The sequence below is a fragment of the Hemiscyllium ocellatum genome, chromosome 13 (assembly GCF_020745735.1).
Source record: "Hemiscyllium ocellatum isolate sHemOce1 chromosome 13, sHemOce1.pat.X.cur, whole genome shotgun sequence".
In the NCBI taxonomy this organism is placed as follows: Eukaryota; Metazoa; Chordata; class Chondrichthyes; order Orectolobiformes; family Hemiscylliidae; genus Hemiscyllium; species Hemiscyllium ocellatum.
Window position 1 is genome coordinate 56,284,152 of NC_083413.1, and position 14,384 is coordinate 56,298,535.

The following is a 14,384-nucleotide window of genomic DNA, read 5'->3' on the forward strand; positions in this document are numbered from 1 at the left end:
CCTTGCAGTGACCACTGATCTGACATTGTTCATTGTGGAATATGTGAAAGTAATTTAAGGAATATATGTATCTCCTTTATGTGTGAATTTGGAATAACAGGCTTTAATTTGCCATCTAGTATGTTTACAGATGTGCTGTATGGAGCCAACATTTTCAAAAACGTCATCCAGTGTCAGCAGTCTAGTACCTAACTGAGCACAGCAATACAATCAGGCTAGAGTTCAAAGCTAGTCTTTACAATGGCATTGTTCAGAATTGAAATCAATGGAAGTAAATTCATTAACCTCACTGAAATTGAGTTGACATATCCTGCCTACTATCCTCAAAAATAACAATAGCTTAACCTAAATCCATCACCTTGCTGGGCTGAGGTTAAATATTGCTGAAAAGGTACTTAACCGCTTTTTAGATTGACACATGTAATTAACTGGAACACAAGAGGCTTATGTGCTCAAAAAATCTTGAGAAGTAAAGAGTTTTCTTCTGTATTATATTCTTCCACCCACCTAAACGGCACACAAAACTGCATTTGTCTTTGTGCAATTTCACTGTAGCTGTGGATTAATCTGTTTCATAAAATTATATCATAAAGGTATAAAGGTATTCTCCAATTCTCGTTGGAGAGAGACAATTGGTATTGAGATTAACTTGAGGGTTATACTAATGCCTCAGGCAAGGGGTGAGTTTGAGAAGTCAGGACATTCACGGTGACCTCTAACCAACACAAGAATTGAGCCCACTTTGTTGGCATCACTCTGCATCAGAAGCCAGCTGTCCAGTCAACAGAACTAGATAAGTCCAGGAATACCTTAAGACAAATCATCAGAGCTGCGACTATAATGTTTTGTGAATGAAAACAGAAAGTGCTGGTGAAATTCAGTAGCCCTGGCAGCACCTGTGGAGAGAGAAGCAAAATTAATATTTTGAGTCCAATGACTCCTCTTTGGAATGGATGTATTGTTTCAGTCTACAAAAAGTGGCCTAGAAATTTATGCATTTCCATTTTTTGAAGTGTAGGAGTTGTGGAATACAGTGCGGACACCTGTTAGTCAGGCCTGAGGCTCTCCCAATATTGGGTGTTGATGCCTTTTCATGGAGCTGGCAGTATTACTGGGAAACTGTAATTTTAAATGAGGCTACTGCAATACCTCAGGTAATTGAGGGCTGGTCAGTTACTGGGCCAGGACAGACAGCTAATTTGTCTGGGTGGTAGTGGAGATTGTAAGGAAGAAAGTGGTGGACGGTGGAAGTTGGCGAGGAATGGTAGATTGGAGGGCTTTAGGTAAATTATGGGCCCATTTGTGTATGTTGGAGCCATGTGTTAAGATGGTTGAGTGCCTGACAAGTCTGTGCCGGGGCAATCAAAAACAGGTCTGGTAGCACATGCAGTACTTTCAGTTTATTAAGTTATCCTGCCTTTTACAGCACTGCATCTATTCTAGTTTCTGTTTGTGTAATTGATACCAAAAATTATCACAATTCCCTTCTTATTCCAAGAAATGACATTCTCCATCTATTCCAGTTGCAGACTGACATTTAGTTATTTCATGAAATAAAGTGAAAGTCTGTTTCTCATTATAACATATGAAGTATAAATAATTATGATCTGCATTTAAAAAACTTTTTTTATAAACATAAATTGCTACTTCATTATCTTCTTAAGTTGGAAGTGTTATTTTCGCTGTGTGTCACTTTGCTGTTTTACGCTGTTGTACCTTAGTAAGTTGTGTGGTGATTCCTTTCTTTTCAACCCATTTGGAGTCACAAGTTCAGTCATACATTTTTAGTCACGCTGTTTGAAGAAGCTTTATTAGTACCATATTTTTGAGGTTTTACAATAAACAGTTGTGGACTTTGATTCATTTAGATATCTGAACCTATTTTATATAAATGATTTGGATGTGAACATAAGAGGCTTAGTTAGTAAGTTTGCAGATGACACCAAAATTAGACGTGTAGTGGAGAGTGAAGAAGGTTATCTCAGATTACAACAGGATCGTGGTCAGATGGACCAATGGACTGAGAAGTGGCAGGTGGAGTTTAATTTAGACAAACGAGAGGTGCTGCATTTTGGGAAAGCAAATCTTAGCAGGACATATACACTTAATAGTAAGGTCCTCGGGAGTGTTGCTGAACAAAGAGACCTTGGAGTTCAGGTTCATAGCTCCTTGAAAGTGGAGTTGCAGGTAGATAGGATAGTGAAGAAGGCATTTGGTATGCTTTACTTTATTGGTCAGAGTATTGAGTACAGGAGTTGTGAGATCATGGTGCGGCTGTACAGGACATTGGTTAGGCCACTGTTGGAATATTGCGTGCAATTCTGTCTTCTTCCTATCGGAATGATGTTGTGAAACTTGAAATGGTTCAGAAAAGATTTACAAGGATGTTGCCAGTATTGGAGGCTTTTGACCTATAGGAAGAGGTTGAATAGGCTGGGGTTGTTTTCCCTAGAGCATCAGAGGTTGAGGGGTGACCTTACAGAGGTTTACAAAATTGTGATGGACATGGATGGGATAAACAGAGAAAGTCTTTTCTCTGGGGTGGGCATAGGTTTAGGGTGAGTGGGGAAAGATATAAAAGAGACCTAAGGGACAACTTTTTCACGCAGAGGGTGGTACGTGTATGGAATGAGCTGCCAGAGGAAATGGTAGAGGCTAGTACAATTGCAACTTTAAAAGGCATCTGGATGGGTGTATGAATAGGAAGGATTTGGAGGGATATAGGCCAGGTGGGATATCTGATCGGCACAGATGAGTTGGACCGAAGGGTTTGTTTCTGTGCTGTACATCTCTAGGATTCTATAACAGGGTCATTAAAAGCTTATTTTTTAAAGACACTTTATGGAAATCACAAAGCTAAGCCAATTGCTTTGACTTGTTTATTGGAAATCACATGCCTGGTGTATGGCTTTGTTTTTGATATTATTTGGAGTTCACTTGTGGTGAAGCTGTTCAGAGAAAGAGTCTCCTCCACAAGTCAAACTCTGCCATACTGAGAAAACCATTTTGGAGAGTGTAGTGTAATACCTGAAAAAACTGCTGCAGCTGTTCTCTTGAAAAGACTGAATTCTTGATGATTCTCGAATGAACCTAGTTTAAAATTCTTAAATACAGCTGCCTACGTTTAGTGGTGTTCATTACATATGCCAGGATGCTGAATAAAAACCATCTTGAACATTACACCTTATACTTTTATTTCTTTTAAAAACTAACAATTATTGGCCAAAGTGTTGTTATTTTTCAAAATTAATCTTTGTAGAGAAAGTTATTTAATATTATTTGATTTAATGTGTGTTTGTTTCATTATTTGGGGGGTAAACATTTTTATTCCGATTACAAACTGTGTGTTAATCAGCTTTACATCTTTTCTGAATAAGACCTGTTTTTGCAAGAAAGCAGTAATATTGTTTGCTAAAGAAACTTGGATTATGGATTTTCTTATTCTAATCTCAATCTGGAAAAAGTATTTTGTTGACTATAAAGTATTTAAATTTATTAGTTATGACCAGGGGAGAGGTCGGGCTTGAAAACAGCAGTGCACTCTCCTGTGTCATAACAACATGTATGATTGGTTGAAAATATATCTCCTGTAGCAACAACTCAGGAAATTAAGCAGAATTTCAAGGTATCTGTGTTGGTTGTTAATATTTCAGAAATGCAGGTTTTAGAATCATAGGAACCCTATAGTGTGGAAATAAGCCATTTGGCCCATCAAGTCCAAACCAATCTGAAGAGCATCCCACCCAGACCCTTCTTACCATATCACTGTAACCCTGTATTTCCCATGGCTAACCCACCAAACCTACATATCCTTGGATACTATGGGAAATGTATCATGGCCAATCCACCTTAACCTGCACGTCTTTGGATTGTGAGAGGAAAGCAGAGAACAGGAGGAAGCCCACACAGACACAGGGAAAATATGCAGACTACACACAGACAGTTGCCTGAGACTGGAATTGAACCCCCATCCCTGGTGCTATGATGCAGCAGTGCTAAACACTGAGTCAGATCTCTAGGGAAGTTAAAATCAGTGCCTTATTCACCTTGCAGTTCCATAAAAACTTTGGACAATTGAAATGTTACCACTGTTTGTGGCAGTACAAAACACAAATGTGATATGCAGTATTGTATTTGTAGTGGTTTTAGTTTCTTTTTAGCATTACTTCCATTATGAAAGCTATTCTCTTCCACTATCTGTTAAAGATAAAGGAGATAATCTAAATGTTGATACAAAACATCAGACATAAGGACCACAACTGATGTGTAACTGGTCTTTAATTTTCTTACAGTGAAGAGAGAACTCCAACAATTGACTTAAAAGGTGGGTGTTTGGCTTCACTGATACTTCTGGCTATTTTGAGTGTACCTGTAGCTGTTGTGTGTTTTGCACATGACCTGACAGGGCTACAAAGTATTAAAGCCTAGAAAATATGTGGGAATATTAAATATAGACCATGCTTCCTGTGGTAATTTATTTCTCTGTTGGTTCTCTTCAAATAAGGTCAGTGCATTTCCACCTTTAGCATCAAGACACCCATCCTGGATAATATTCTTGATCACAAGTAGTCTATCCTTTTGGCTTTCCTTCCCAAGCTTTTATTGTTGCATATATTTTGGGAGTGTGCACAGGCATTGCACTGTGGTACTGTTGAAATAATTGAAAGCTGGCGCACTGAGCCAACATCTGCCAGTGTAAATGAGCACATTCTGTGCTTTGTTCAATAGTCATCCACGGAATAGGAGCATGCTTAATATTCATCTCCTTTAAGTACTGTCACTGAAGTATTTCTTCCTTCTGGGTGGCCATATTCTCTTCTATTTTTGCATTTTGCTTGAGCGAACAGGCATTCTAGAAAGGGAAAGAGAGGAATCACTGGTCCATTGGCAAAGTCCAAGGCATCAGTGTTTGGTACAGTGAATGGGACAGAAAAAGGACTGGTGAGCATTAATCTCCTCCAAGCCCAAGGACAGGAAAGGTAGCATGCAAGGAGGATGGAAAGGTTTGTGTTTCTGTTAGTGGAAAGCAGCGTTAAAGTAAGGGATATAACGTCATTTCAGAGGAAATGTAGACAGCATTTATATAGACTTATTTCCATAACTTTACCACAATTGTTTTTGCTAGCAAGGACTATATACAACTTACTTATATGGATGAATAGACCCTTTTATTGTTTTCGTTTTGAGGATCCTGCATACAAAGACTTTTGTGTATCCTCATATTGCTTTTGCTATGTCTTCCATTACTGTTGCTTTTTTTTTATTTTACAGAACAAAATCCAGATATTGTTGAAAATTCAGAGTCAGGTCAGTGGTGTTCAATTTTTCACAGTCTTGCTGCTATCAGTTGAACATATCATTTCCCACTCACCTAAAACAGAAATATTCAACCATGGACAGTCAAGGGACACACCATACTGAAACATTGCCCAGTAAACCCTGTTGAATATTTCAGCAGTGTAATGGGGTAGGGATGGTGGATATTGTAATGGATATGCGTGTCATTTCCTGATTTTACTTCTAGGTATACCACTCCCATCCCCACCTCACCAATGACATCTCCCATCCCCCCAATGATTGTCAGCCTGCACACACTACGGGCTGCTGAGCTCTGATCGGCCGACAACTCTTGAGATGGGTGTAGTAGAATAGATTTACAAGGGGCTTAATCAGGTTGACTGCCTGATGCTGCCCAGGTAATTGCCTGATTGGAATGAAGTAGCTTCGCGATGCTTGGGAGAAAAGTGGGACAGGATTCCCACAGTGGTTTTCTAACCAGTGTAAGACTTCCATCAATCACATTAAATACTGGCCAACATCAGCATGCAGAGGGGCAAGCTTCATTGGTGGGTGTTTTCACTTTTTTGCTTTGTCTTAATTTTCTTTTTTTTGTTCACTTTTTAAAAAATTGGTATCTCACAAACCTAACTTTTTGAAGTAGTCATCTTGCGATACCAACCATAAGGTTTTCAGCCTCTTTATCAACCTCTAAAACCTTAAGGCTCAAAATCAGCATGTCGGAAGTTCTGTGGTGTAAGGGGTTTAGGTCTAAGTCAAGTGGAGACCTCAAAGAGAATGCAGACATCTCTTAAATCCTAAGATAATTGAACCCATATCCCAATGTTAGGAACAACTTTTAAGTAGTTGACCTTCTGATTTTTGGGCCTGACCTGGGAACTGATCTATTGTTGGAACAGCACAGGCACCATTGAAACAAATGGCAGCATTCCACTACTATTCCTTACAAGCAAGGGCTATCTGTCTTGACTGTGAAAATAATCCCACCTGACAATTTGAGTACGGGTCTTACCTTTGGACAGTGGCTGATTTGGAGGCCACCCCACTACACTTACACTGACTGGGCACTCTAATCAAATTCTTGACGTTGACCTGTAAAGGAGCTTCACAGATATTTATAATTTCCCCCTTTTTATTGTGAAAGGTTCAGATGACGAAGGTTCTTCAGAATCTGGAAAGAGTGAGTCTGGTAAGCGGACATGTTTCTTTCTTTTGATGTAAACTAAACTTTGCAATATCTGAAATGCTTGTAAAAGCAGCAATTGACAGGAGGAAGTCTCCACCATCTGGGAACTGACCAATTGACCTCTCCCTCTCTCTCTTGCTCTTGTTGATCAAACTTGGCTGATGCAATTTATGAGCAGTCACGGTGTCAACTGGCCCGTTCTTATAACTGGCACCCTCCATCCTTGGATGCCAGTGAGTTTACTGTACTTAGACTGATCAAGAGCTTTCAGTATTCAGTTTAGTGAATTTAGCATTATTGTATTCAAACTTAGGTATATTTATTTAAACATAAAAATCTGATTAGATAATGTTACGATAGAATGGCTAATAATTAACATTTATAATACTTAGTATGAGACTAGAATAAAACACACATTGATTTGTATAAAACAACCAATTCATTCCCAAGATGTCTTTTGAAATTTCTTAACTGAATTAACTTGACTAGCATTACAAACAACTTAAGCAATCTTTTAAATATTTGTTCATTTGAGGGTGTATTTTGGTTTTACTCTAATTCCATGATAGAAATATTAACTTTTATTTGTTTTTGCATAACATTCTAAATGTCACTCAACAAGAACATAGAAGTTCCGACTCATCTGAGGCAGAACTAGGTAATGTATACATATTTTGCATTGCTCTATATCATTGTACATTATTTTTTGTCTAGGTAAAACTGCAACACTTCATCTCAGTACTGCTTCTATTTAATTGTGCACAAGTTTGTTACACTATGAATGAATCCTTTGTTAGATGCTGAAATTATATCTTTTGCTTTAGAGATTGTAAAAGTTAATAATTAAGATGTAAACCTTTATTCCCTAGATGCCAATGAAACGACTGCTGAGGATGGCCAGCCAAATAATAATCCAGGTAGTACCGAGATAAAAATCATAGCCTTAATTTTTTTAAGACAAGATTTGACTCATTTCCACTGGAGCATTGGGGTATTGATTATCAAAACAATTATTGCACACGTACAAAATAAGTCTACAGCTTTGTTGTCTAGTCTACTGGTTCAGATGAGCATCAAACATTTCTTGGCCTTACACAAAGAATTGTGGAAGGCTTTTTGCATACACAGTCACTGGGAGAATGAGGGGATGTGCAACCCCCTGACCATAGTTCACTTTGCCTAGGTTTGCCTTGCTTCCAATTCAAATTAAAGAAGTGCTCCTGATTAACCCTTTCGTCCTCTTCCACACACCAACTTCTTATTTGTGGTTGTGGCTTTGTTCTTCTGAAATTCTAATCAATTGTTTTGTCAAAATTTGCATCATCTAATATAGATTAACTTTATATTTATGCTATTGCTCATGTGCAGTGAAGGGCTGCTATGCATAATTAATCATCAGAGCTTTTCAATACGTGTTCAGTTTATGTAAAATACATGCAGACATTTGTGAGAAATGTAATAAGACTTCATACAAATGCAGATTTTGAAAATTTTTGATTGTCTTTATGGGTATGTTGTTAACTGTTTAAATGTTATTAATATGATACCTAAACACTTCTGTCCTCTATACAGTGTGGTCCCAATATTACCCTGAAAGGTGATGTAATGGAGTTGAATCTTGTCAAGGGTTTTCCTGATCATCCACTGTGTCCTTTGTGGACATTCCATAGAAATTGGAGAAATGATCTAAATACTGCTGTTGCTGTTTCTTTGACTTCTCTGAGAACTTTTCATTGAAGTTACAGAAGACAATGGGAATAACTGCTGTAGACATTCAACTTCAGTGCTGCAGTTGGCATTACACACTTTTTAAAAAGAACTTCATTATTTTTATAACTATTGAATATTACTATTTCAATTAAATAAACCTTGATTAAAAATCTATCATTATTAATTGTGACCATAAACTATTGGATTATTGAAAGAAAACACAACTGACTCACTAATGTCCACCAGGGAAAGAAATCTGCTGACCTGACATAATCTGGCCTAAATGTGACTCCACAGTAAAATGGTTGACTCTTACCTGCTTTCTGAAATGGCCTAGCAAGCCATTCCATTGTATTCAAGTAAACAGTTTGCCACTATATTCTCAGGAATACTTAGCAATGGGTGGTAAATTCATTGCTAAGAAAAATCACATCCCATTAACGAAGAATAAAAAGATATCAGCTTGAAAGACAGAAGTAAATGACACATTAATAAACACAAATGCTTTTGAGAACTGTCTTTAAAATATAGAGTCATAGAGATGTGCAGCGTGGAAAAAGACCGTTTGATCCAACTCGTCCATGCCGATCAGATATTCTAACCTAATCTAATCCTATTTGCCAGCACTTAGCCCATATCCTCTAAACCTTTCCCATTCATATATCCATCTAGATGCCTTTTAAATGCTGTAATTGTACCAGCGTCCACCACTTCCCCCAGAAGCTCATTCCATACACGCACCATCCTGTGTGTGAAAAAGTTGCCTCTTAGGTCCCTTTTATATTTTTCCCCTCTCACCCTAAACGTCTGCCCTCTAGTTCTGGACTCGCTCACCCCAGGGCAAAGACTTTGTCTATTTAATTTATCTATGCCCCTTCATAATTTTATAAACCTGTATAAGGTCACCCCTCAGCGTTAGGTGCTCCAGGGAAAACAGCCACAGCTTATTCAGCCCCTCCGTATAGTTCAAATCCTCCAACCCTGGCAACATCCTTGTAAATTTTTTCTGAACTCTTTCAAGTTCCACAACATTCTTCCGATAGGAGGGAGACCAGAATTGCACACAATATTCCAACAGTGGCCTCACCAATATCTTGTACAGTCGCAACATGACTTCCCAACTCCCCTATACAGTACTCAACATCACGGTTGTGGGTATGTTCGCCGAGCTGGGAAGTTGATTTGCACACTTTTGTCCACTGTCTCGGTGGCATCTTCACCACTTTGGAGCTTCCTGTGAAGTACTCCTGTACTGTGTCTTCTGGAATTTATTTGATTCTGTTTCTGCTGGTCCTATCATCATTGTGTTGTCTCAGTCGAATTTGTGGTCCCTGTCTTCTGTGTAAATGGCTACTGGGGACATCTGGTCATGGCGTTTAGTGGCTAGTTGGTGTTCGTGGATGCTGATTACTAGTTGTCTGCTTGTTTGTCCCATACAGTGTTTCATGCAGTCTTTGCATGGAATCCTGTAAATTACGTTAGTCTTACACATGATGGGTATCGGGTCTTTTGTCCTGGTGAGTTGTTGTCTGAGCATGACTGTCAGTTTATGGGCTGTCGTGAATCCCAGTGATCAGAGACGTCTGGCTGTCACTTCTGAGATGTTTTTTATATAAGGTGGGGTGGCTAGTGGGGTAGCATGTCCTCATCACGTTGTTTGTCTGTTAGGCACCTGCAGATGAAGTAGCGAGGATATCCATTCTTTGCAAAGACTCTGTAGAGGTGTTGTTCTTCCCTTCGTAGGTTGGGAGTGCTGCAGTGTGTTGTAGCCCTTTTGAACAGGGTCATAATGCAACTTCTCTTGTGTGTTTGGGTGGTTGCTGTTGTAGTGCAGAACTTGGTCAGTATGTGCAGCTTTCCTGTACACTTTTGTGGTGCATTCACCGTTCTGTGTTCTTTGTGCCATCACATACAGGAACGGGAGTTAATTGTTGGTTTCCTGTCTCTCGTTAATCTGATCCCTATGAGTATGGTGTTGATAATCCGGTGTGTGTTCTCGATTTCAGTTCTCTTAATGATAACAAAAGTGTTGACTACACATCTGACCCAGTGTTGGGTTGGATTTGTGTGAGGGCTGTTTGTTCCAATTTATGCGTAACTGCTTCTGCTATGAACCCAGAGATGGATGATCCCATAGGTGTTGCATTGATCTGTTCATATATTTGGTTGTTGAATGTGAAGTGAGTCGTCAAGCACGTTCTAGTAGTTTGAGTATGCAGTTCTTTTTGATAGGTTCCCCATCGTGTTGTCTGTTCTGCTTGTCCAGGAGATCATCTATTGTGTCTCTGGCTAGAATTTTGCAATTGAAGTGAGCAGTGCCGTTATATCAAATGAGAGCTTTGTCCTTGTCTATGTTTATGTTCTTGAAGTTCTGTAGGAATTCCTGTGATTATTGTATGGAGTGTTTCGATCTGCTCATAAGATGTCTTAGTTTTTGTTGGCTTTCTTTTGCCAGTTTATGCGATGGTGTTCCAGGAAGTGCCACAATGGGTCTAAGTGGTATGTCTAGTTTGTGTACTTTGGGTAATCCATAAAATCTTGGGGTGTTGTTGCTTTCTGGTTTCATCTTTTGTAGGTTATTAGTCCATTTTTTGAAGGTTCCATTGTGTTGTTTACTCTATTGGTTAGCTGTGGCATTGTGTCACACTCTCTCTGGAGGTAGGTGTTGGTATCTGCAAGTTGTATCTCTGAAGGTGTCACCGATTCAGGGGACAAACATTTGCAAATCAACTTCCTAGCTTGGCAAACACGCCTACAACCACAACAACCAGCACCCAAGCTACAAATCTTTACACAAACCTTGAACTTCTATACACAATGCTATGACCAATAAAGGAAAGCACACCAAATGCCTTCTTCACTATCCTATCTACCTGCAACTGCACTTTCAAGGAACTATGAACCTGCACTTCAAGGTTCCTTTGTTCAGCAACACTCCCTAGGACCTTACCATTAAGGGTATAAGACCTTCCCTAATTTGCCTTTCCAAAGTGCAACACGTCACATTTATCTAAATTAAACACTATCTGCCACTCCTTGTCCTATCTGATCAAGCTCTTGTTGAACTCTAAGGTCCACAATACCTCCAATTTTGGTGTCATCTACAAACTTACTAACTATACCTCTTATACTCACATCCAAATCATTTAAATAAATGATGAAAAGCAGTGGACCCAGCACCGATCCTTGTGGCACTCCACTGGTCACAGGCCTCCAGTCTGAAAAACAACCTTCCATCATTGCTGTCTGTCTTCTACCTTTGAGCCAGTTCTGTATCAAATGGCTAGTTCTCCCAGTATTCCATGTGATGTAACCTTGCTAACCAATCTACCATGAGGAATCTTGTCAAAAGTCTTACTGAAGTCCATATAGATCGTGTCCATCGCTCCGCCCTCATCAATTCTCATCGTTACTCTTTCAAAAAACTCAAATCAAGTTAGTGAGACATGATTTCCCACCCACAAAACCAAATTGACTATCCCTAATCAGTCCTAGCCTTTCCAAATACATTTAAATCCTGTACCTCAGGATTTCCCACAGCGACTTGCCCACCACCAATGTCAGGCTCACCAGTCTATAATCCCTGGCTTGTCCTTACCACCTATCTTAAATGGTGATACCACATTAGCTAACCTGCAGTCTTTCGGCACCTCACCTGTGACTATCGATGATCCAAATATCTCAGCAAGGGTCCTAACAATTACTTCCCTAACTTCCCACGGAGTGCTAGAATACAACTGACCAGGTCTGAGGGATTTATCTACTTTTATGTGCTTTAAGACAGCTAGCACCTCATTCTCTGTAATATGGACATTTTTCAAGATGTCACCATCTATTTCTGTATCTCCCATATCCTTCTCCAAGGTAAACACTGATGAAAAATGCTCATTTAGTATCTCCTCCATCTCCTGCGGTTCCACACAAAAGCTTGTTGATCTTTGAGAGGTCCTCTTCTCTCCCTAGTTATCCTTTTCTCCTTAACGTATTTATGAAATCCCTTTGGATTCTCCTCAATCCTATTTGCCAAAGATATCTCATGTCTCCATTTTGCCTCCCTGATTTCCCTCCTAAGTGTACTCCTACTGCCTTTATACTCTTCTGAGGATTCACTCAATATCTCCTGTCTATACCTGAAATATGTTTTCTTCTTTTTCTTGACCAAAATCTCAATTTCTCTGGTCATCCAGCATTCCCTACCAGCCTTGCCTTTCACCCTAACAGGAATATACTGTCACTGGACTCTTGTTATCTCATTTTTGAAAGCTTCCCATTTTCCAGCCGTCCCTTTACCTGTGAACATTTGCACCCAATCAACTTTTGAACGTTCTTGCCTAATACTGTCAATATTGGCCTTTAGAAATTTAAAACTTTAACTTTTAGATCCTGTCTATTCTTTTCCGTCACTATTTTAAAACAAATAGAATTGTGGTAGCTGGCCCCAAAATTCTCCCCCACTGACAGCTCGGACACTTGCCCTGCCTTATTTCCCAAGAGTAGGTCAAGTTTTGCACCTTCTCCAGTAGGTACATCTACATACTGAATCAGAAAATTTTGTTGTAAACACTCAGCAAATTCCTCTCCATCTAAACCCTTAACACTATGGCAGTCCCAATCTTTGAAAGTTAAAATCCCTGACCATAACCACCCTATTATTCTTACGTATAGCTGAAATCTCCTTACAAATTTGTTAAGTATCATTGAACAGGAAGAATCAACTTTGCTTTTATAGAGAGCAATTTGTATAATGATTAAACAAGGCACATGCTAATTTGAATACCAGGAAATATTAAATGTTCATCCTAGTAGTAGTGTCCTATGGTGCTCAGTTTAATGAATGTTACTGAAATCAGCCTTTTTTGCAAATGTGTCAACCACAGAACAAGCTGCAGATGACCCATCCTCGCCAAGACTGCCACCAGGTAATTGCAGATTTCACTTAGCTATGTTGAAGGGTATAAAGCAATATACATAGCAGTAAAAGCCACTGTTATTAAAATTAATTCAAGTTAAATTTTGAATTGCATGAAATTATAGCTTTTATTAACTATGTCTCTGCTTGAGAACTTCTTCTTGGGTTTACAATTATGATAAGCTACCCATAAGCTCAACAACCTTATTCATATCCATTTCTAGCTTCTTTCTCTTTTCTTTTGAGTGCAAGAAGTCCATGTTAGAGCAGGTATCTTTGATGCATTGAATTGCGCATGAGGATGCTGGGAAATCATAAGCTGCTCAACTGATTCACTTTCCAGTCACTTGCTGTTTAACCTGGTTTTATGCTTGGGGATGCTATCAAATGTATGACATAGTTCTAAATCTTGGCATCAGCCTTATTCAGGGCATGTGTTCAGTTTGCTATTTTTAAGTAGACATGACAAGTTTTTATATGTCAGGGATTTTAATGTTGTACAGTTAATTTATTTTTACTGCCACATATTTACAAGCTTAGAGAGTTACCTTTAGTGCTTTCCTCAGTGCATTTAATGAAAGAAGTGGGTTTCAGAAAGAATATTCTTAGACACAAATCTAATATGATACACATTTACCATCACAAGAGGAATGCAGAAAGCACATCCAGAATTTTTCCCTTGAACTTGTGATATCTGTAGACTACGCAAAATTTAGAATATTTGGTAGATGAATTTCAGGAAGTATTAATTGGAATTGGTATTCTAAGGAATTAAGATATCATAGCACTTTGATAGAAAACGTATTGCCACCTAAGTAGGAACATATAAATTTCATGCATTTATCCAAATACTATCCATCACCTCACTTTAAGTGTGTTGGAGTGTACGGGTCACACCTTTGCACTTGCATGAGAAGGCTTTTCTGCACTTGAATAATGTGAAGCCTTCAAATAGGTGATAATTCAGTGACATTTCAAACGCATTCACATGAAAGGGGAATGGAAGGACATCCACAGCTGGCGCTCTCTGGATAGCTACAGATGCAAAGGTTACAAAGAGAATAAAATGAGGCTTGTGACAAATGTAAGATTCCCAATAACGTAGAGAGCCAGGTTCAATATCAAAAGTAAAGAGGAGATCTAATAGAAGAGATTGAGGAAAATTGCAGAAAGAGATCAGTGGCTAATGTAAGTGGCAATCAAAAAGTCTTTTATAAATAAATGAATCATAAAAAGATTGTCAAATAAATAGTAGGGTCAATTAGAGACCAAAAAGACAAT

General features: G+C 38.8%; 1 protein-coding gene across 2 annotated transcripts in view; it reads left to right on the forward strand.

The window, feature by feature from the left end:
- si:dkeyp-97b10.3 (NACHT, LRR and PYD domains-containing protein 1) overlaps positions 1–14,384 on the forward strand; it is an 83,424-nt gene that overhangs the window by 27,159 nt on the left and 41,881 nt on the right. For both annotated transcript variants that reach the window (XM_060834195.1, XM_060834194.1), the window contains exons 2-7: positions 4,293–4,324; positions 5,272–5,307; positions 6,443–6,487; positions 7,107–7,142; positions 7,354–7,401; positions 13,072–13,113. In XM_060834195.1, coding sequence (XP_060690178.1) covers positions 4,293–4,324; positions 5,272–5,307; positions 6,443–6,487; positions 7,107–7,142; positions 7,354–7,401; positions 13,072–13,113 — 239 coding nt within the window. The remainder of the gene's footprint in view (positions 1–4,292; positions 4,325–5,271; positions 5,308–6,442; positions 6,488–7,106; positions 7,143–7,353; positions 7,402–13,071; positions 13,114–14,384) is intronic.